This window comes from Styela clava, chromosome 1 (assembly GCF_964204865.1).
Source record: "Styela clava chromosome 1, kaStyClav1.hap1.2, whole genome shotgun sequence".
NCBI lineage: Eukaryota > Metazoa > Chordata > Ascidiacea > Stolidobranchia > Styelidae > Styela > Styela clava.
This window is the reverse complement of record NC_135250.1, coordinates 28,698,689-28,723,847: the sequence shown is the minus strand read 5'-3', so window position 1 is coordinate 28,723,847 and position 25,159 is coordinate 28,698,689. Positions and strand designations below refer to the sequence as shown.

Here is a 25,159-nt window from a genome sequence, read left to right as displayed (position 1 = left end):
AACTCAAGATAGGAGGAGATTTACATATTTATCCCGGGGAAGAAGATAGGACGGCTTAACCATATGACAAACCAAGGCTTCTTGCTGGTTACCATTCGATGTCGGGTATGAGATTAGTTAGTTATTTGTTTCCGGAAGCCTGGACTTGATGGCGAAGGTAGCCTTAACCGACCAGCGGTTACGTGAACCACCCTACGGCGGCGAGGAGTCCAGCTATCCTTTCGCACATAACTATCCCCGCATGGGATTCTAACATGCGAACCTAACGCTTGACACGATGGGCCATAGCGCCGCGACTCACTCCACCAAGAACAAACATGGAACACGCCTCACTGATGAAAATCTGCAAGACTCGCTCAGAGTTACGGTGTCAAATTACACGTCGGAGTATAATACTCTGCAACATTTGATAGTACAACTGTTAATTACATTTTATCTTAGACTTGTGCAGAGTGTTGAAAATCAATTTGAAAACACTCAGTTTTGAAATACAAGTGTTATTGATAGAAATTTATTTGCAACGTTGTGATAATTGTTTGATTTCCTGAAGAATTCTAAAGTTTATTAGTGTCTATACTTCACTAAATACCAGTAATTATATCAATAATTGAAGCTTAATCGAGCAACTGATTTTTTAGAAGTGTACATTGAACTGGTAGCCCGCAGCTTAATCTGTACCCAAAAAGTAGCCCTCGGCTTCGAAAAGGTTGGTGACCCCTGGTTTAGATATACTGTCGATGACATAAATAATGATACCCAGTTGGGTGTGGAGTATATGATGTTGAGCAATTTTTTGTAAGTGGATTTTAAGTATTCGTAACAAGATGACGCACATCCTGAACCCGGACCTGGTACATAACAATGTTCAGGATGTGCGATCTTGATATGAATACTTCGTGAGAACCTTTTTGTTAATAACAAATATTTCATAACTGTTGCACTCGATTCTATGTAGCCTGGTTATTTCGCACGCACATTAAGAGATTAGATACTTCAAAAACGCGTCCCAATAACCCAGTCCAGACCCCAAACTTATATCGGTTAATTGGTACAACAAGCAATTAAAGTCAGTAAACAGCGGTTAGTTAAAGTGCACCCAGGTTCTTCTGTGCCTTCCAAGTGCTGCCCCAATATAATTCGACTTGAAATCGGTGAATATCTCTAATAACAATCAACAGGCACTTCAAATCAAATCTCGAACATGAATCGGGAAAATAGAACTTGCCGGGTACGAGAAACGGAACGTTGTTAATGGAACGTAACGTAAATCTTGATACCGGGTATAAGAAACGGTTTTCTGCCAAAATAATAGATAAAACTAAATAGCTTATATGGCGCAATTAATCAAATATAACAACATTGCCATTTTTACAAGCAATACCAATTCACAGCAATTAGCAGATAACCGAATGTCACAATTATGTACAGATTAAATCACATAGGATAAAATAGCATTCACAATACTAAAATACAGAATAAATGATACAAGATAAAACAATATTCACATACCAAATGTTTAGGATCTCCAGGCAACTCAATTCAACAAATTATAATCCAAAGCAAACCCAAACTTAACTTATGTGACTAAATACAAAGAACAGCAGTTATCATTCCATTTGGACTATAATACAACCCTAACCTGCATACCTACGTTATATTACAACCCTAGATTAAACCTATTAACTTTAATCCGAATTTTATCCTTACCGCAAATAGTAAAACAATTTTAAACACGATAAACAACTCTTAGCGCAATAGATTACACTGGATACAAGACAGAAGGTGCCAACTCCTCGAAGAAGCGTGGCGATAATTTAGAATTCCCGGGATTAATCGAGAAACTTCTTAAACAGGACTATGTCGCAATAATGCTGCGTCGAAACGTTTGCAACGTCTGCGTAACAACGTAAAACGTCATCAAATTGGAAACAAGTTATGATTCTCGCTAACTATATCTACATGGGTTAGTTTTGAATACATAGTAACATTGAATCCCCTTACAATGTCAAAAATTCAATTTTAGTAAGATAAATAGTAGTTTATTTTACTAATTTAAGCCAAGATCCATCGACAGCTTCTAGCCACTTTCTTTTGCGCGCTTCAAACTACATTTGTGTTGCCGTGGGCATTTCGTTTTCCTGCTTGGAGCTTAGGGACTTTGGAAATATTTTATTAGTTAAAATGGATTGTAACAAGGCCACTCCGAACAGGGCCATGTAAAACCATCCACTGGTATCTAAAGATGTGTAACGTGTTTTCTTTTGGTAGAACCGGAACCTTTCAGGTGCAGCATTGACTTTGGCCAAACTAATATATCCTTGTGGAGATAGAAGGTATGCGTATGCGAAACCGAGATGTGCATCTGTTATGCCAACATAGTTGAGTCAAACATTTTGATCACTAGTACATTACACACATTTTCCTGTGTGCTTCGGTTGTACGTAGTAACGCGCACATCCTTTCGCATAAGCATCAAATTCCACTTGTTCATTGAGTTATAGGTTTTTGACGAGCTTTTGTGTATGATTTCATTCCATAGAATTTGTACGCTGTTCTGAAGAATACTAGTTTCAGCTTTTTCATTCGTTCAAACCGCGTGTTGGAAGTAAGGTTTGTAATATTGCGTGTTGGTTTTCCTAAAAGGCTCCAAGTCTTGGTCTGACCTCACAATATGGCCTCGAAGGTCAATTTACAAACCGTAGACCTACGCAAAAATCTTTCATTCAACGATTCAAATGCTGCATTTCGAATACAGATTATCCTTGGTGTCGCAATATTTTCAGAAATAGGACTATTTGACGTGGACGAACATTCCCAGAGGGAATTCGTAAAATAAGAATAAATGCTTGACTTTCATATCTTTCTCTTTCTTATTCAACTTATAGAAATTGTGAAAGAATTTACTTTTTACTCGCTGTGCCTCGAAAAACAATAAAGAATAAGACAAAAAGGAGCTGTCATCAAGTCGCTCATGAAAACTGTGTTTTCCTACAGGCACGGACGGGGTACCCACTATGAAGCATCGAAATGAAATGCCTTACACTTGTGCTTTCATACAAAAACTAATGAGTAACGGAACTTTGGCGCCTCTTAGTGTATTTTATAAAACGAACGAAGAAGCGACTCTCGATGAATATACTATCCCAAAAAATACCACGGTAGGTTTTGTTACACATTTGAGAAATATAGTGAGTTTGATTTAGCAATATAATCGGTTGTGACTAAATTGAAAAAAATTACTCAAGTATTATAAATTCCTGGTAATATTTTCACTTCGTTCAGCACACACTTTTATGAGATTCGATTCCAACTATTTTAAAAACCCTGAAGCACTCCGACCCGAAAGATTTATCGACGACGACGAAAAATTTATCAAATCCAATCACGAGGTCCCATTCTCTGTCGGTCCTCGTCACTGTGTTGGAGAACAACTTGCAAGAATGGATATTTTCATATTCTTGGTCGGCATAATTCAGCATTTGCGGTTTGTACCAGACCCAATAAATCCACTTCCAGCCTTCAATGTCGGTGCTTTCGACAGCGTTTCATACAAACCTTCCGAATTTGACGTACTTCTTCAAGATAATAATATAAACCTTAAACAACTGTTTGTAATGATATTTAATTTTAAATATAAAGAATTTGAAATATTTGATTTTATCATATAATGATTTTATATCAAATTTTAATACCTTGAATTTAATGATATGAATCAATTTTTCTAGTTTTTCGCAACCTTCAAAACCCACTTCAAGATATCTATGACTTTAAAAATGTAGCAATAAATATGATTAGCTTTCGTGCTGTCTACTTTCAATTTCATGGTGGTGCACTCAAGATAATCGGAAAACGCTAAGCAGCAATGAGGGGTGAGAGAGTAAACAAAATACATTAAACACGATGTGGCGCTGTTAAGCAGAAAAAATTATGTGGCCATATCAGAAAAAGAATGAAATATTCAATTGGGTTTTGATTAATATTCTAAATATGAATCAAATTTGTTCATTTTAAAAATCATTTTTGGGGTCCGCAAAGTTTTTTTCTAGGCAATTACCTACAAATGACATATTCGACATATGACAAATGACATATTTGTATAATTGTCATCAAGTTTTTCAATTTTCAAGATGACGCTCAATTTCTTTGTAGGTGTGTTTAAATCTTTAAACATAAACATAGATTCAAAGCGCCTTCGGAAAGGTTGCTATGGACTAATAATATCTAAAACGCCCTCTTAGTTTCTATTACTGCTATCAGCTGTTAAGATAAATCTTAAATTGTCCGATATGAGAGTTACTATTGTTTAAATCAGCGTTTCCCAACCTTTTTTGGTCGCGGACTATTTTCTCACCCGCGAAAACTTTTGCGGACTCAAAGTGCGTTTATTGCAACCTGTGCGAAGAAGCAATAAAATCAAATACAACAGAATTGTAACAAATCCCAGAATCGAAAATTCGCTCAATTACGCGTTCGTTAAAAAGAGCCGACTTTTTTAGTGTATAATTGGCTTTCTGTCGCACAATATTCAATCCAATGTCCTTCTATATTAATTTAATGATGTTCACGGTAACTCGCGGTTGCGTCGACTTACGACAAGGTGAAAGCATTTCTTTTTTAAAATGCCAATCGGCAATCTGTGAACATACTAATGTGAGACTATATTGCCCGATTATATTTAGTTTTGTTACATATTTTTGCGATCTTGCAAATTTGTTATCGTCGTTAGAAAAAACCACTATCTTTTATAAATTTCCAGAAAGTACAACTTGATTTAGTACTCAATAAAAATATATTTAAAATATATTAGTGGATGGAAAATGAATATTCATCGCCTTGCTTTATTATTAATTTAATTGTGATCATTTTAATCTGCGATTGTGTTGGCGAAATAAAAGCAATACTACTCGGAAAATATTATGACAATCCGTGGACACAAAAATGCGTGGTAAAGGTCCCGATCATATTTTATTTTGATTCCTATTTTTGTGAATTCCACAAATCTGAGCTGTTCGTACAACACTTACCAGTACTGTACGGCGTATCAATGTTGAGGCAGTAAAGCAAACAATCCTAAGGGTAGGATGCCCTGATATACGTATACTACGGTAGCACCCGAAATTTTGCGTTTTGCAATGTCTAAAAAAGCGTTTTTAATCGGTGGCGGACCATCATAAAACGAAACTTATGGTGTTCTCCGTTTTATTTTTAGTGTTTTGTATTGCCGCTTTTCAATTTGGAAAATTCGGGTTGCCACCATCTATCGACGCGTGTGCCGACTTGTGTGTTTTCGTCGAAAATTCGTGAGTGAGTTGTGAAATCCAATCGTTTGATTAAGCGACACGCACACGTGCAAGTGACCTGTCGCGTCACCTGTTACCAAATTTCCGAATATTAAATAGCTATTCTAATAGTTGAATATTTGAATATATGCCCAGCCCTACTCAGTAACCAGTAATTATTGACTAGATTAATGTTATGAGAATAAACTTGCTTTTTATGTTTTCTGTAAATTCCAACGTAAATTGGCTGATAGTTAAGTTCAGCAAATACGTTTGCGGCTCGCACGAATTTCTGGCTCGTTGCGGACTCATCCAAACGCTCCGCGAACTCATTTGAGACCTCGGACTCGGGTTGGGAAACACTGGTTTAAATATTAATTAGTTGTTCTGTGCGCTCGACCAAAATAGGTCTCTAGATTTTACGTTTTAGTTATTTGGGCGCTCCAGAAGTATGTGTACCAATATGGAGGTAACTAATTTTATTCTCCTACTTTACACCACGCTGTGTAAAGGGACGGGAGCCTATGAGCATGGGGTATATTCAATTGGCTAACACAAACATTCCCCGAACTCGTAATAGAAATAAAATACCGAAAATCAGAATAAAATTGTGTCCTAACCCTAACATAGTACACATACTACGGAAGTGCCGTTATTTATTGCAAATATTGCTCTGGAATAATTTGTATCAACCACTAATTATCGAAACCTCGGTCGCTATGATGAACTTGTATTTAATATATATTCTCAGAGCGCCGGCAATTTTATGCAAACTTTATTACCCTATTTATTCAACTTTTAGTCTACGGATCAGAACTTTGATTTGAACATACTTGCATTAAACTATTTGAAAGTATGCTCAAATAAATTACCCATTGGTTAAATTGTCTGCCCTAACACAAATAAAGCAAAATGAGCCACCTCCCTTGGGTTTACTACACCTGGGTTTAAGGATCAGTCATGCGAGACACGAGTTTAATATCGCAGGTAAAATTTCTTTGAAAACATCGTTTTATGTAAACTTTTTGCAAATAGAAGGAAGGTTAACGCTATATTAATTGAGTTATTACTTATCGATCTTAAGATCGGTAAGTATGTTGATAGGTATTTGTCTGTATGTCTGTTTGTCTGTTGGATGGACGCGATATCTCAAGAAGGCAAGGTTGAATCTGCTCCAAATGCATGTGCATTCATCATATCTCGGACCAGAAGCCTATTGATTTTGGATGAATTATGTCGCATAATTAGCGAGTTATTAATAAATTGTGATGGGACACGCGGTGTCACTATAGAGTCATGAATCGAAACCGCAGTTTCGATCGATAAATCTGCGGTCTACGACCGAACACGCCAACTCGCCTATAAACCTGTTTTACTTCATTGAAATTTAAAATCAAAATCAAAACTTATACATGATATATATACACTAACTTTTGTTATGATCGAGTGTGGTCAAGGGATTTAAAATGACTTCGACACGCAATTCATGTTGACATACCATTCAAAAGTAAACACGTGCTGCATGATTGTTACGTCATTTTGCAGAGAATATCGCAAATTTAATTGAACGAAACAAATTATTCATTAATGTCACCCTACCTAAAGAAGAAAATGTGCAAAATTCAATCGCTTTATAGGGTAAATTGAATTGTCAAAAAATCACGTAACAACAAAAAAGTAATTATTACTAATTATCATCGCTTTCAGTACCTTCAATTTGATTTGTATTATTATGATTTTCATTGAATAGCATTTCTAGCTTCCTAATAAGGTGTTGAATTATGGTGAAATTTTGGTAAATATCAATTTTTTGGTTTACATTTCAATACGTAAAAAAATGTGCATTATCATCGCATTGGTTGTCGATAACAATGTTTACCTCTTCATATAACGAGGTTAATTAGTGGAATGTGGCGTGGTTAGCAGCACAAGGTACCGCAATGTTTGTATTTTAGTACAGCGTGGATAGTGATGGGCAGTGTTGATTTTTTTCATGGATTGTATATGATATCTTTATTATTCCTATTTATATTATTCTTCATTCAGACTGCAGAGGTTCTATACATATACATTTGGCAATGTCTATCTTTAGTTTGAATTTGTCAAAGGTTTGTTTAAATAAGAAGGTGCAACGTAATTACCACAATACCCACTATCTAATACAGTGTCTAATGAATTGGTTAGTGATTGACGCAACGAAAAGTTTTCAGTCTTTTATACATAAGTAAAAATAACCTGATCTATTTCAACGAAATAGTAAGTATATAACTTAATTAATCAGCGAATAAATTTAATCGCTTTATAGGGTAAATTAAATTAGCAAAAAATCACGTAACAACGAAAAAGTAATTATTACTAACTATCATCGCTTTTAGTACCTTCAATTTGATTAATATTATTAATTAAGTTATATCTTGTATTGTTTGAAGAAGTTAGACCATGATCTAACGAAAGCTCACAAATATACTTTCTATTTCGTTGAAAAAGATCATGTTATTTTTACTTATCACTTTAATACTATCTCGTTCAAGCATCCTTGTGGTGAGTACCACATACGGATCCGAAGTAGAAAGATAACAAGGAGAAAGGACCTGCAGTTCAATACACAATATCCAAGTTCCCTTATAACTTTCATACATAGTTACGTATTTGTGACTGGTGTTCTATGAGCCTATTCAGTCTGGAAGAGAAAACTTCATATATTAGTGCATAATGTTCAGAGGTTAGGTAGTGGGTTGAATGACAAGTGATAACCATCGCAGATGTCAAAGTGAGTATCAGTTGGGGTTATACGAGAAACCATGTCTATGCTCTGATAGATCCGCATGCGTATATTGCAAGGATGCTGTAGAAAGTATCAAGAGTCCGATTCACTTAGGAAGTGAGAAAGCAATTAAGCAGATTTTTATTAGAGTGTGAACTGTGAAAAATTTTATATAGAGAGCTTTGACTATGCTTTACGGTCCAGTTCGTTTGTGTAAACAAACAAAGCATGTAAACAACTTACTTAGTTACATTTTTTTTTATGAGTAACATTAAATTAAACTAGTTGAAATCAGAGCTATATATGTGAAAATTGCGGATTTTTGCCTCATTGTCTAAGGCAAATAACTCAGACAGGGCGAGGTACAATTTTTGAACCTATATAGAGTAAGTTCAGAATTTGTTTCGAACCCTTTATAAAACAAATAATGAAATAAAATGTGAATTTTAAGCACAAAACAGAGTACATGTACTTCGGTTGCCTCTATAGCCCTTTCTAAATCTTCGTCGAAATTTGTTTATTTTACTACTGGCAACACAGGTCTATTATATATAAATTAAGAATATATTTATTCTTTTGTGAACTCCGCATTATGAGGGTGAATTTACCTCACTTTGCAATATTGCTGGCTATTATTTCTCGGGTAAGAAAGCTCTATCAACTCATCTGAAATTACCAGAAATGGTGGATATATAATAGAATATAATTTAAATTTCCCAAAAAACTAATTAAATGCAGCACCAACACATAACAATGGAATTTTTACAAAATGCAATTCATAGTCTGATGATGGACGCGTTAGGCTAACAATGTTGACTCGTCGACCGCATAATAGGTGTTCCAATGCAATGATAGATTATGTAGACAAAGCAGACGTTAGTTACAAAAAATTTAGCACGTTAGATATTAAACATCGCGTATTTAAGGCCTCGTTTGCAATTAAGGCACAAGAACTTCTCATAAGAACGGTGGTGTGTTTATTAACATCCAAATATTCAAATTAAATTGCATAAGGTACCAAAGACGAGAAGACAGGATAAGCATATTACGTTCTGTGACCTCTCGTTCAATTATCAAAGGCCCAACCCTGACGTAAAAACAAAAATATTTACTTGTTTCAGATATATGCCAATGACGGGCTTGAAAAAGCAACGATTCTCATGTTTATAACTATTGTTTATGAAATTTGAGCCTGTGGACGCTCACACAACAATTAGCGAAACGATGAAAGTGTGTTTTTGAAACGTATATCCATGAAGCAGTCAATCTCTGTGAACTTCTTCCTAAAATATGTACTAGCTAACGTCTTTCATTTTATCATTGCTAAAAACAATTTCTTTGATTTTAAGGTTCAAAGCAGAAATTTAACGCCAATGGACGTTGTTAAAGGACGCGTCAATGAAGGACTTATTCCAGGTACAGAATAAGGATTTAAATAAGAAGCAAATCGTTTACAATAAACCCGTGACCGTATAGGCAAGAATATATTAAATTGGTTCATTTGAAATTTTAATGTTTATATATTCAAATTCTTTTTTCCCTCCCAACTGCAAACCCATTATTTCACACAGAATGCAAAAACTGGGTAAACTCTGTCAAACTATAAATATATGAACCATTTCTGAAACAAATACATGGGCGTAGCCAAAGCGGAAGGACGAGTTGAAGATCGGACGCCCCTCACCCCTCAAAAACAAAATTTTATTTATGTGCCATACATATCAATTTTCCGTAGCCGGAAACGCTTTTTAGACCCTCAAGACCCTTGAAAAACCGTGTTTTACGGCCCCTGGCCTGACCGCTATCTGGTACGGTCTAACTTAAAAGTTTAAAATTTTTGAACTACCCACGCCTTTTCATATTTTTGCCTACGATCCTCTTTCATATGTATTCTGTGCACTATCCAGATTCACAAAATGGAATTCCCACAATTTATTGAATGAAATTTTGGTTTCCTATTAATACTAAAACATGCATATTCGAAAACTATTTGGTAGCTTCTCCATCTATTCCAATATATACGTAATTAAGCACGAAAGTGCATATATAAAATACAGGGTAACGTAGATCATCTTGGTCAGAAAAAATATTATTAAAGTGAGAATCCGTGATTAATTGAACAGACGCCTGAAAGGTTCAATCATACCGCAAAACTCACGTCGCTCTAGACTTGTGTATACCAATATGAAGGTAATAATCAATTTGTGTAAAGGGACTGAAACCTACGGGCAGGTGGTATATTTACTTGAGTAACACAGACAGTTACCTAACTCGTAATATAATTAAAATAGGAAAAATCGGAATAAAATTATCGCCGAACCCTAACCTGTTACACATACGGGAGTACCAAACACACAGGTTGTTACAACATATTTTTGATATAATATTATATTACATTTTTTTGCAGACACATATACTGAGGGGAATATTTTTGACATCGAACCTTCTCTGAGCATCCCAGATATCAATGCCCGTAAGTATTTGAGAAATTGATTTCTAATATTATTAGGTTGTTGTCACTTGTACACGTTCGCTAAACTCCAATTATGTTTGCATTTTAACAAGTGTTTAAATTGAAAAAATCTTATTTTAGTAAATTCTATATTTTATGAAACTTTATTTGAAAGTTAAATTTTCAGGTTGTTGTCACTTGTTCACGTTAGATACACTGCAATTATGTTTACATTGTAACAAGTATTTAATTTGTAAATACTTTTTTTTATTGAATTCAATATTTTATGGGACTTTATTTGAAAGTTAAATTTTCAAATGTCGAATCGAAATTAATAGTTATTTTTCGCCTTATCATAATACACAAAAATCGTAATAAAGTTCTAATTATTAGAATTCATTTATTAAAAAAGAGAGCTAAATTTTCGTTAGTGCCGCTGGAAAAAAATCGTATTTCAGCGCAAATTATATAATCCATCTATTTCAACTTTTTTATATTTCAAATGGACAAATTCGTCAGTGGGCTATCGTGTTTAAAATTTAAAATTTTTTCTCATAGTCTATTCCCTCAATAGTTAATGCGAAGTTTTGCTGTTTCATTATAAATCATGGCAGCGCACTCTCTACAGAAAAGAACACACTTTGTTTCGTAAATCTTCGCCACTACTGTCACGTCGCGTTACTCTCTTGTTTCATAGGTGAAGGCGTACTGGGGCAACTCAAGGAAGGTGACTTGATGCAAAAGGATACAAGAAATACTATAGTGGATGATGAAGGTTACAAGGATTACTTCTGGCCAAACAAGACAATTCCAGTTGCTTTTACCAATGCAACAACGCTGTTTGTAAGAATAATAAATATTTCAAGAACGTTTTTTCAAGACAAGGTTTCGCGTATCCGTTAATCAATGTGTAAAAAGCTATTTAGACATATATAATTATGGAGAAGTATTTATTTCACGTTGATAAGGCCGATTGGAGCGAGACTCAAAGTTTAAGTTGATACAATAGGGAAAACATATCTTCTCAGGTGAATTGTACCAAAACTGAAGAGAGGGAAATATATAATTTGTCATATAAAATAATAATATTCACGAAAGATCAATCAATTCAGGAAAAAAGATAAGAAAATTACGCAGAGACCTAGTGGTTGAGGCTTTTGGCCCATTTAGGTTGCCATTATTTGTTTAATATCTCGGATTTAAAATTTGTGCCCCGCATCTAAAATAGAGTGTATTAGACTTAGAAAGTGTATAGGCCATAGTGTTTGCGAATACGAAGCCGAAAAAATCTGATCTATGCAAACATAGTAGCTTTAATTCATTAGAGACCGTCCGCAGAGAGCCTTTTAGGAGTAAAAAAGTCAAAACAACTGAGATTGAATTTTTGTCTAACCCTTAATATATCTTCAACTAACTCTTTGCTGTTATATGAGGTTGTTCTTGTCGAATCTTTATTGTCAGTGATATATAATGAAAGTGTTATATTCTACCTAGAAGAAAATTCATGTTAATTCTCTGTGACAGGGCAAAGCAGCTATAGACGAAGCAAGACGGGAATATGAACTACGTACTTGTTTGTCTTTCCCTGCCAGAACTAACGAAGAAAATTATTTAATATTTGACCAATTGTCGGGGTGAGTAATGCGAAACATTTTCTGAGTCGAAGAAATGTATATTTTATAAAATGTGTTTTATATCTATTGTTGTATTGAAACAAGGTCACTGCACTAATTTCGAAGCAATGAGTTCCCTCCTGTGAGCAACGTTACAGGCTACTGGCAACTGGAATGATTGGAGCTAGTGAAACAAAATAAATTTATTGTAGCTCATTGCAGTGAATACCAAAATTGCAAAAACACCAACAGTTTTATTGACAATAAATGTTGAGGAGGCAAAATGTTTAGGATTTTTTCAATCGCATTGGATGTAGTACATTTTTTATATTTTCTGAAAATCGTCATAACTGATATGTTTTGTTCAATTGAAATGCGTGATCTAATGTTCTCGTCTCGGTATCAACGAGTAATAAATATAATGTTCGAATGGTAGTAAATTGTTGCCGTTGCTAGTCATATAAAAAATATCTGATGATAGTAAGCTAAGGCTTGTATACCTAAAACTTTTATTTTTATTTGGATTTGTTTTAAGTCGTAAACTATTGAAATAATTGTTTGGCGACGCTAACATTAAGACATTTGGTAATCGGCGCTACCAATATGGAGGTAACTATTTTTGTTTCCTACTCTACATCAAGTTGTATAAAGGGACGGAAACCTATGGGCAAGGGTATATTCACTTGACCAACACAGACAGTCCCCAAACTCGTAATAAAACTAAAATAAAGAAAACAGAAATAAAATGATGGCCAAAATGGCCGAAACTCTACCAAGAGTATAATAAATTAGGTAGACAATTCCAAACCTGTACGATTTCAGTCGTTTCGAATTTGAAGCTTGCTTCTTACATTTCAATAGCTGCTTGTACAAGGTCTTTGTTCGGATGAGAATTATTACCCATGGAAAAATTTAAATTATCGTGTTTTTATCTTATTTAGATGCTGGTCCTATGTCGGAATGCAAGGAGGAGAGCAGACCGTTTCCATAGGTAGAGGGTGCGAAGATATGTCCACAGTTGAGCACGAGTTAATGCATGCAATTGGAGTTTGGCACGAGCAGTCAAGAGCTGATAGAGACGATTATATTGAAATAATGTGGGACGCTATATCACCAGGTATAATCGTGATAGATAAAATATGTAAGAGTTATACTTCAGTTTAGGTCCGCGCAGGCTCGAGTAGGTGATACGTTTATCAACAACACCCAAGGATCGAGGGCCGTGATTACCTATTTCGTTAATGAAAGCGAAGTATTTTGTTATTTTGGTATTATTATAATTAGTGAAATTAGCGGCGATCTTAAAATTCCCAACGCAAACGAAACAACAACATCCATGATTTTTATGGGGTACATTCGGTATAAAACATATAACTTATGAATAGGACGCAATCGACATTGGTCGATACACATTGCACCATCATAATCCTACGTATCTCGTAACTCTTGACATTTCAGTGGTTACCATTAGCCTTCATCATACGCGATCCATTAATATTGAGTAATCGTACATAAGGGATTTTTCAAAAACTATTGTTGTGTTGTGATTAATTAATTGATGTTGTGTGTTGAAATTTGACGACATGTTATTATTCTTGAAGATCTTTGGCATTTGCAAACTTTATAGCTTCAGTTAAATTTTTAACTCCCGACTCGGATATTTAACTCTGTAATTATTAAAGATATAATTCCGTAATTGGACTATGTTGCTGTCAAAAAATGTTTTCTTCAAATTTACTATTTTAGTATTGCTCCATATTTAACACATTTTACATCTATATCTGCAGATATGGCTTACAACTTCAATAATTACCCATACAACGAGACCGATAACCGGAGAGTTGCGTATGATTTTGATTCTGTGATGCATTATGGAAAAACGGCCTTCACGTAAGTAAATGAGAAGAAATCAATTTTTAGAGAGAAATACAATAAGTCTACTCAATGAAATGTCTCTAAGATACGCTTATTGATCGTTTTTGGTGCGAATTTGTTAAACTATGCTTGAGTTCAATTAGGATAAAGTAAATTAGTTTATTTCTGTTTTGGGAAAACCCGACTCTCTTATATGGCAATAAATATGGTGGTCGTATATAGAGAAAATGTTAAAAAGGAAATTGATAAAGAGCAATTGCTAGCGAAAAAAGCAATCTTCGACGTAGAGGATTCCAGCAATCCTCTCGTACAAATGTTAGATTGTAAGAAACCGTTGGTCAAATATTATTTGGCTATTTCTATGAATGGCGAATACCTTAGAGTAGGTCCGATTTTCCATAGCGACCGTACTTTACTACGTAGATCGTGTATATTAAAGTAAGGAGCTGATTTTCAATTTTCCTACGCGACCCCGATTTGTAACTAATCCAACGTCATGGATTGGTGAAGATTATTTCCTTTTATTCTTTGTTCATAAAATCCCGATATTTTGTAATACAAAACAGTAGTACAAACACACTCGGAAAAATTAAACCGTGGCTTTTGTTGTCTTAATATACGGCAACATATATCATACATTCTGACCATAATTTAATTTACTATCAATTTAGTCCCAAACAAAATTCAAAATATATAATTTGTCGGCGAAATTTCTGTCGCAAGTTTTATGCAAACATATTTACATAAACTAGCAATGTTGATTTAAAACCCTCAGACACCCCCATTTCAGTTATTATCTTGTTGGCAAACACTAACGGTACTAATAAGATAAATACACATTGCGCGTTTTATTTACATTAATGAACTGACCTCGTGCGTTCATTGACAAGCTTCTTACGTCATTTGAAATAAACCGTTAGTAAATGTCGCAATGAGGGTGTCTGTTGTAGGGAGTATGTGCTTGTTGCTTCAGTATGTTGACGCTCAAGACAATTATTTAATTCTCTATATTTTATCAACTATTTTTGAAAACCTCAATCTTTTTCATACCCATAGTCTAATGGTGACGCTTAACTATGTTGGTGTTGCTACCAGAATTTTAATCATTATTTATCAATAGGATTGTAGGTAGGATTGTAACGAGGTTAAAAAAACTAAATAGTAAGTTACCTATATATCAGTGATTATTTATCTATTCCTTTGTTTGGAGAAATTCATGAATATATCTTATGAAAAGCAAGGCCATGCCGCCCGTATTTGTTGAAATATTGGCAAGTCAACGAATTAAAATTGCCGTCTATAAATTATATACACTATGAATGAAGTAAACTCGTTATATCTTTCACATTGGATGTTTTATATCATAAGTATTTTCAGAATTGAATTTTTATGTAGTATAGGATTTCTTATTCATTCTGAAAAAGAGGAAAGCTGACAAAATGGCTTAATTGTAAGACGGATTGGTAACCAGGCCATCTTAAGGCTATTTAATAACAAACTGTTACTATCTTTTTTTACTACATTTTAATTTCTAACAGCAAACCCAGTTTATGATTTTTAACATGAATTAATATTTCTTTCCTAGGGAGGACGGAAATATAACAATCAGAACACGTGACCCAAAGTTTCAAGACGTGATTGGTCAACGCAGTACGTTCAGCCCAGGTGATGTGACAAAGATCAAAAGAATGTATGATTGCAGTAAGTAAAATTGTTCTTTATTATAGGATAGGATTTACATATTTATTCATGGGAATAGGAAAGCCGATAAGATGACTTAATCATATTGAAATCAACGGCCCCTCGTCGGTTACCAGTCCATGTCGGGTATGGAATTAGTTAGCCAGTTATTTCTTTTCGGAAGAACGCACTTGATGGTGGAGGGGCCGTAACCGACTAGCGGTTATGTGAACCACCCTGCGGCGGCGAGGAGCCCAGCAATCCTCTCGCACATAACTATCCCCGCACCTGCGTACCCAAGCAGGGTAATCTGAGGTGCGGTGGCGAGCGTATTTCTGACGCTTAGCACGATGCGTCACACCGCCGAGCCAACATATTTATTCATCAAAAGCTGACTTCAGTAACTTGTTTTCAGGTAGCTATATATAGTTGGAACCTAAATAATTACACTAAATCTTGGGTTTGTACATTTTTCATTTTCCCTATTTTCCTGGTTGTTATTTTTCACCATTTAGCTTGTTATTTAGCATTACCTTGTTACCATTTAACTACATCATAGCCATCGTCATGTGGATTTCCAAACATATTGGCTTTTTTAGTATCCATTATTTTGGGTTCCATTACATTAGAACCCACGTACATTTGAACCCACGACAAGTACGCCTACATACTATTGCACTTTTTTTTTGGAATTTTTTTTGTTTTACGTATATTTAAACCCATACCCATGAGTTTTAGCACCCGCATATAGATTGAACCCGCGGATATACACATGGGTTCAAATGTACGGTCACCATTATTTTGCAATGCCACCCTAACTAATATTTTGAGGCACGAAACTACGAAAAGTTGTGTAATTTCACTACCTTTTGGTATATCAGAGGTTTCTATTATACTTTGTAGTGCGTTTCCATTTTATTTTTTTTGAATATATGTGGTGCCCATAAAGTCTTTAAAACTTTTTAAAATTGCAAAGGGAATTTATCAATACCATATGTTGTTTTGGTCCGGTACAGATGTATTAAATGAGATAAAAATACCTCATTTTCTGATTAAAATACTTCAAACATGGTATGGCTATATTGAAAACTGACTTCGTAACAAAATTTAAATTGTAAACGGCCTTTCTTTATTTTCGAATATACATTCGAGCACACTTTTTCTACTAAATTCATATATATATTTTTTCTATATCAAGGTGATACCGTCAGAATCAGTAATACCGTAAATTATGAAGAAACGAATGCTGGAGGATATTCAGAAGACAACAGTGACGTCATGTGGTTACGTCATAACATAGAAACGTCAGACGCATCTGGTCCCACAACCAAGTACTTACCAAAATTTGATTCGACGTTTGGAACAGAGGGAGTAGGTAATGTGTATTATAGAAATATTGGAGCATTTAGTATATACAGCGTGTCCAAAAAGTTAGGTCAGTTCTCAATGTATTTTAACCAGGTTTGTTGTTTTAATCAGTAATTGTTCAAGTATTTTTACTCCATTTTTTTACATCGGTGAGGATCAAAACAATATATGGTATCGATAAATTCTCTTTGCAATTTTTGAAAAATGTTAAAGAGTTTATGGACACCCTGTATATCTTTCGGTAGATTTCAAAACTAACTGACCTAAACTATCTTAAACGATAAAATGAACAAAAAATCGCTGTCAGGAAGTTTAATTCATACATTTTAAGAAATGTAAAGAGACAAATAAACTCTGAGCCACATATTTTTGTCCTGCACATCTTTAAGATAACTAGTAAGATAGAAATTTACGATCTCGGTATTATAAATACGCTTGGCATCAAACTTTACACATTCATATTTTTCTATTCATTATCACTATCACTATTCTCAGTGAATAATGAACAGAATTATTCAACTTTTTATAAATTAACAAAGAAATTAATATTATTTTTTTGGTAATACTGAGCTGACCGCATTATAACATACCTTTTTTGTGAACTTCGAATTGGAAAACCTGGCTCACAAAAATCAGAATTCGCAAAAAAAAATTCAGAAAATATATTACAATTTGGGATGAATAGAATTTCCACTTTTATAATAAATACAAAAGTGATTTAGGTCGCACTGCATCGCTTTTGGTTCCTGGGTCGTCTGAGCCTAATGCAGTGTAATTTCATCCTCAATTTTGCTCCTATTGTAATTCACGATAAAATTATCTAATAATATTTTCTAGATTGTTTTAGTACTTTATAGGATTCCCGGTACAATTCTTTCAACATCAACATTTCTTAATTTCTTAATATATTTCTTTCTTTATAAGTCATTTACCATTTCCATCTTTATCCGTGCGTTGGTATTATTTCTACTGAATGTTCTTTCACACAGGTAGCTTCATGTACCTTGATACCTCGACCAAATTCCCTGGACTTTCTGGAGGAATGAAGTCGATGCGTTATACAACTACTGTAGAAAAGCAATGTCTCGAATTCTCACACTATATAAACCTAAATGAAGGAAGCGGGGCATCAATGGCGTAAGTACTCAAATATAAAATTGGCCTTTTTGACTCCAGTTCAGTCAGTGTCTCCATCTCAATGTCAGTCGTATATTTCATATAATATATCTAAAACCAGTCTTTTTCTTACAAAACATGTGACTTCGATCTTATTTCAAACCTATTTTTTGAGTAAAAAATTATTTACTATAATTCACGTTTCATACCCATTCCGAAAATTATAATTTCGCAATGATTGCCTAGTGGTTAGAGCGTTGAATGTAACTACGTATTAATATAGTAAATTGACTGAGAAAAGTCGAACCGAATAGATTTCGCTACTTCAAAGATATTTGCTCCATACATATTAGTGATTGTTTCTACAAATCCGTGTTCGGGGTGTGGGAACTTCACGATAAAAAACGAGGTATTAAAACCTCGGCAGCTACAAATGACTGAGTGTAACCGCGGGCAGCATCTTCAATTTAATATGTACTTTTTTGTAGTTGCAGGCACAAAGGTATATTGGTTATTGTTCCTGTGGCATGCGTTGTTCGCTTTGCACAAGCTAGCTGTTAGGTCAATGCAACGTCATAGATAATGATTTAGACTCGGATATAAATAAAGGTATTAGAATTACTCGCACAATTTTCCCTTATGGACCACATTTGGCACGCGGCCAAGCAGGTTGCGAACCCCTGGTATACAGTATTACAGGATTTTCTGTGTTTTTTTGTAATTTTTTTTTTATTATTTACAATATTAAAGCAATTATCTAATTGCAATAAACTAGTCAACTACATTAATATTTCAGAGTTTACCTCGCCACGCTTGACCCCGTATCAGGGGAAATCACTTCGTACGGTCAACCGTTAAAAATGTTTGGTGGCAAATCGATTGGAGCTCATGATGTTGAATGGAACGTGGAACGAATGACAATTTCAGCTCCAGAATCGTTCAGAATTGTCTTCTGGGGAAAGACAGGTACGTCGCATTAGGAGATACTTTAAAGTCAGATTGGCGTTTACTGTTGACTTTTTGGCAGTAAGAAGCTAATTGGGAGAAATACAGAAAATAATTATATATAATGTACTTTACAATGGGAAAACTTTCTTTCATAACTGAGAAACTCTCATTTTATCTACCTCGATTCTAAAATTATCCATCACAAAAAACTCGTATTACTCGTCTGTTTATATATAAATATATATGACACCTCCCGTGAACTAGTCCAAATGAAGCAATTACGAGTTATTTTAAAAGCCACAGTTTTCATATAGCCCGGTGCTAAAAAAAACGTAGTGATGGGAATGGGATCCTTAAACTAAAACTTCAGCTAAAATTGTTTGATACCTCAATTTTTTTATTTTGGTCTTGTTTGGGTTATAGGTGGATTCTATAATGACATCATTGCTGTTGATGACGTCAGTGTTTTGGACAAAGAATGCGATACGTCATTCTTCACCGTACCCCAGTATTCCATGATGGCTGATACGTACGAGGTTAATGAGTATTCTACGAGTCCGATAATGTACACTGGAAACCCTGGATATGCTTTTCAAATTATGGTATGGGTTTTTCATTAGTGTAGATTGTTTACCAAATGGCTTCGCATTTTTTTTCCACGTAGAAATAAATGAATAAAGTATTGAATACCACCATCAGTTATCTAAGGTCAAGTTTTGAGAAATTGAAGAAAACTTGTACGATCTTTTTAACTCCTTTTACCGATTGATGAAAACAATTTGGTGAATATAGCTGTAAACTTCTATTGGAAAGTCATCTCTAGGGCTGGGAATTTCAGGGAAAACACTTTAACCGTTAACCGGGCAAAATTAACCGGTTAATCGGTTAACCGCCGCGTGACGTTTGACGTAATAATTTATAATTGCAGCTTGTTACGTCACAATGCTTATAAAGCAATTTCGCGTGTTCTTATCCCGGTATCGCTTATTAAAATTATTCACGAATCGGGTTCACGCAGCGTGGTTTGGGCGTGTGGAAGTATTTAGGAAAACCTGATTCCGTTGTTAAACGTCATTTATGTGACAAATTATCAGTGTTCGATGTGCAATTTTCACTTCGAGATATATATCATTTAAAGAAAAACGGCATCAACTGCGCACTTATTGTATGACATTGAATATCCGATTTTGCAATGAAATCGTGAACAATATATTTCGAAATCGACCGAAAACTGATTCTGAATTCATTATTGTCAAACTTCCATAATCTGCAATCTTAGTACTTCCATTACTTTTCACATTTATTGAGTCCTTACCCACACAGTTAGTAATATTTATTCGAATTAAATGCCAAAAGAGATAAATTTGCGATGACGTAATCATATTTGAAGAAATTGTACGATATGAAGATGATTTGTATCTGAGATGTCAGTTAACGGTTGAAATTAATCGAAACCGTTAACCATCTGAAATCGGTTAACCGGTTAACCGGTTAACCATTCCCAGCCCTAGTCATCTACAAAACAGCTTCTTCTTAATAATGTTTTCATTCCAAAATTTCGCTCTTTCGCTATAAAACACCCAATTTTCTGTTGTACAGAAATCAACACCTTCTAGGTATAAAGAACCATTGACGCTCTATGGGCTTTAGATATCATTTCCTTCTTCTATGAATAGATTTTGTTATGTGATTTACAAATCTAACATTAAATTAAACTATATCCAATGTTATGATTGTATAGAATTTTGAATTTTAATTAAATATAAATTGCTAATATTATACATTATTAAACCGTATTGTTCAGAATTAAAATGAAATAAGGCTGTTGTCTAATCAATGTCACATCTCATGTCCCTCAACAGACAAATAATAAATTTTATTTGCTGTTTATAAACTAGTATATATATTTGTTTTAGATATATCCTAACGGCACACAATCTGCAGTCGACGCTGGAAACCCGGGCTACTTTGGCATTTTCTTTCGCCTAGTTGGTGGCAAATATGACGATGAGTTAGAATGGCCTTTCAACAATCAGTTTGTTCGACTTGTCCTCACTGATCAAGGCCCTAACCCATTATCTAGAATGAACCATTATAGTAATTTCCTCACCGACTCGGCTTCTACTTTTTTCAGGGCTTACCAGAAACCAACTGGATTGGGGGTAAGTTTATTTTTTCCGTGTTTATTTCGACAAGATTTGTTTTATACTGAAAACAATTTTGCTAAACTATGTGATATTTATATATAAACAGAGTGTCTCAAAAGTATGTATTCACTTTTAATTTTCATTTGCTTTTCATGTACTGATCAAAGAGCGTTCATTTCTTTAGAACACATGGTATGGATAAGGAGTAAAATTTGGGTATTGTTTGTATTTTTTATCAATCCACAGAGTGACCAAGAGATTAACCCACGAAATGAGGTGCAATATTGCTTTTGGGCAATACGCATATAAATCAGTATGAACAGTGAGCGCCACTTTAACAGAGAATTTGGTATTAATTCGGTTACTACACGACGAACAATGCAATTGCAATTCAACATAAATTTATGGAAACTGGATCTGTAGTTGTTGCACAAAAATCAGGAAACACAAGGAGCGGACGCTCTGAAGAAAACATTCAGAGCCGAATTATTACCAAATTTTCCTTTAAAGAGGCGTTGAATTTTGTTACCTATTTATATGCTTTTTGCCAAACAGCAATTTTGCACCTCATTCCTTGGGTTAATCTCTTTATCGTTCTGTGGGTTGAGGAAAAATGCAAATAATACCTAAATTTTACTACCTATTCATACTTTGTGAAGAAATGAACGCTTTATGATGAGTACTTGGAAAAGCAAATCAAAAGTAAAAGTGTAAACTTACTTTTGAGACACCCTGTATACATATGTAAACTGAAATTTGTCAACCAAGTCGAATAGTGCTGTCAGACCGCAATATGGTTGATTACAGAAATGTGGAAATTGTGTTTTATCCGAATACAACAGCCAAACATAATATACCAAAACTTTTATTCATAATTCTAACTTCGGAAATAAAATTACGACTTGAACACTAGTAAACTTGCGATTTCGAACTCTATTGCCTTGCTTTTTGTTCGAGATTGAATAGTCAAAATTGGCGTTGTCGTATTGTTTTCCTTGTTGTTGTTGTGATGATTGTTGTTGTTGGTAAAAGTCGCTTTGCTCCGCGAAAATGAACAATTGATTTTCAATAACAGTATCTTAGAGGGAACAATCAAACTCCGGAAGTAAAAAAAAAGCAAATGGACTCTTACTACCGCTTAATAAACCTCAGACTCCAATCGTTTAGCGCTGATTTTATTTCGGGATTGAATAATTTTTGTCGTGTATATTTGTGTGTTAGAAAATTTATAGTAATAGACCAAACTCAAATAACCAAATGACTAGACTCGATTGACCGCCAGAGTGACTTTATTTAAGACTTTGAAATAATAAAATGAAAGTCATTTAAATAGAGAAAGGGAATTTAATCATGGGTCGTAGTAGGTCATTTACCATAAAAAGTTCCCCACAATCAAAGAAGTTCAGATATGAAATGTTGCTAGACTGCTTTTATTATTTTTGTTGCTGTAGTTGTGGTGATTATCAATCAATTTTAAATTTTGGTTCTTTACTTTGTCGCTATGAAACGCTTCCGTCGTGCCTTTTTTTCTTATATTTTAAGCAGATCCCATGATTTAGGGTATTGTCGTACATTTACCGTTGTTCGACTTTCCCATCCATATAATTAAGTGTTCCTCTGTTGTAATTTCAGTCTTTCAATGATGCTGTCGGTTACCGATACTTCATAAGCAAAGAGAGTTTCCACAATAGAAGGTATCTGAAGCATGATGTGGCATATTTCTCAGTACAAGTTACAGGTAATCTTTAGAAGCTTTTACCTTAAACATGAACAAGTTCTAATCTCGTAACTAACTTTTTTTACCAGAGTAAAGTTGTCCAAATAAGTTGCATCACGCCTGCATTTCGAGTTGCATCCCTAACGTTGCTGTAGATACTAACCATAAACACATAGCTTGATAAAACGTAGCATGTAGAAACACAAGACTCGGCTATAAAACTATATTATTTTTTTTTTACTAGATATGCGTCCTTTTGAAAATAGTGACGAAATATCGGCTCAACTGGCAAATCCAGTAGTGAGAAATCTAAGGAATCTCCCAAATTCACTGCACTATTCCATGGAATACGAAATGGACGAGTCTCAGTCACCTCATAGCCATCACCATAGCTACGATACTAATGACGCTGGTGATAATGAAATGATTTCAGTCAAAACAGCCTCGATCATTATCATTGCTACATCAGGAGCAGTATTCTTGTTCATGGCAGTTCTAATCTGCCTCGTTGCTTCTTCTTACAAAAAGAAAATAAAGCAAGCGCCAGTTATCATGAATAACGTAAGGTAAGTAAATTTTAATACCTCAAATAATTACTGATATCTTTATAATTATTCATCTTCGCGAGGGACATGCCAGTTAGACAGAAGGGGGCGGGGGGAAATGCCATAATTATTTTGGTGAATGCCTAATCCACGACCAGTAATAAAATTGCAATAAATTGTCTGTAGAGGGTGAAGCAGTAGGAAGTAGGGGGAATAATAAGTTAATCTCGGTATAAAGTTACAATTCTGATTATGTACTACAATTATTTGGATAAAAATTGGCAAAATTAAAGTAAAGTTGTTCATTAAATATTTGTGTGTAAAAAACTTTACCATTCCTAATACATCCTTGGTATAATGTGGTTACTGAATTAAACTATGGGAAATAAGGAGAGTGAGCAAAATTACAGACATATGTACTCGAATCTTAGCACACTAGCTCCACTTTGCTCTCAATTGGTTTTGCATGTAGTGACTAATAAAACTAACTTTAAAATAACATTTTCATTTTTATTAAGGTACGGTCCTGGGCTTGCTAAAGACCCATCTGTAAAGTACGCTGATCGCCCACCTATCATGTAAATCGACGATCTATATATTCATATCATTCAGACCGTGTTATATCAATCTGTGTATTTTTAAATTTGATAAAAAATAATGGAGATGGGTGAGGTGTTGGTTTCCTTGGTTTTACCTTTTGCTGGACTACCTCAAACACATCATTAAAAAAACATATTTACCTTGATGCTGGAGCTAACTAAATGTTTTCACCACGGCTGACCACGTCTTCTCATTAAAAGCAATAAACTTGTAAAGCCGATTCATCTATGCAAAAGTTTTCAAATCAATTACGACATTTTTAATATTTGAAATTATATTACCTTTTTAATTTACATCCATCTATGCATAAATTACATTATATTATGTGCAATTATTGTTTAATTGGGAAATTAAAATATTTTCAAAACAAAAAGAAATGGTTTTATTATGACGTCCCACAGTGCCAAGAAAGTGCGTATGCCTATTAAACTTATAGTAGATAAGAGGAGAAAGGGTCCCACGGACGAAAAATTTCATTTGTTTATTATAGTTTATTAGTTTTATCTGGTCTTATGATGGTGTGCCTTTTCATTCCAAAATTAGCTGAGCTTCGTATAGAGCAGCGTTCACAGAATGTTAGTAAGAACGTAGAAATTGGACCACATGAAAAACTTTGGTTGATGAGAATTTCTAAATTTGGTTACCACTGCTAGTAACAGTCTTTAACAGCGCCACCTGTGGTACTTTGAAATTTGGTGTCATCGAACTAATAACAATGTTCATCAAGCCCGCGATTAACATTGTTTCATGTGAGACCATAAAAAATAATAGCGGCAGAATCTCTAATTAGAATGCAAAATTTTCCATAATAAGTTGGGAAACTATATATACTAATAACAACCCACTAGTAAAATGCGAAAGCGAGAACAGCGATTTTTTTACGACAACAATTAGAACAACAACAACAATATAACAATATTAACAAAACGATTTATAGGCCCGCTGCATGTCCAGTAAGACTGTTCATAAGTAATTATCCTGATCCCACAAGCTTAGTACAATTCATCGGTTGTTTCTGGTGGTAACATAGTCCTCAGCTTCCTTTTAAGTTGGGT

At 34.5% G+C, this 25,159-nt stretch overlaps 1 protein-coding gene across 1 annotated transcript; it reads left to right on the top strand.

Moving 5' to 3' along the window:
• Positions 1 to 8,307: 8,307 nt before the first annotated feature.
• LOC120335019 (meprin A subunit beta-like) lies at positions 8,308 to 24,410 on the top strand. The gene is made up of 16 exons (XM_078115775.1): positions 8,308 to 8,429; positions 9,393 to 9,459; positions 10,451 to 10,516; positions 11,193 to 11,338; positions 12,020 to 12,129; positions 13,050 to 13,225; positions 13,896 to 13,998; positions 15,569 to 15,684; positions 16,862 to 17,038; positions 18,021 to 18,168; positions 18,944 to 19,113; positions 19,519 to 19,697; positions 21,012 to 21,257; positions 22,875 to 22,980; positions 23,204 to 23,525; positions 24,023 to 24,410. Exons 2-16 carry the CDS (start codon positions 9,417 to 9,419, stop codon positions 24,084 to 24,086), a joined length of 2,172 nt encoding a protein of 723 aa, XP_077971901.1. The 5' UTR covers positions 8,308 to 8,429; positions 9,393 to 9,416; the 3' UTR covers positions 24,087 to 24,410.
• The last annotated feature ends 749 nt before the right edge of the window (positions 24,411 to 25,159 follow it).

What these genes read in the sequence shown, in the direction of transcription:
- LOC120335019 (XM_078115775.1), top strand. Translation starts at nt 9,417, where the DNA reads ATGGACGTTGTTAAAGGACGCGTCAATGAAGGACTTATTCCAG. An exon ending in GTGGGACGCTATATCACCAG is followed by an intron (nt 13,226 to 13,895) that starts GTATAATCGTGA and finishes CTATATCTGCAG; the next exon opens with ATATGGCTTACAACTTCAAT. An exon ending in TTTCTCAGTACAAGTTACAG is followed by an intron (nt 22,981 to 23,203) that starts GTAATCTTTAGA and finishes TTTTTTTACTAG; the next exon opens with ATATGCGTCCTTTTGAAAAT.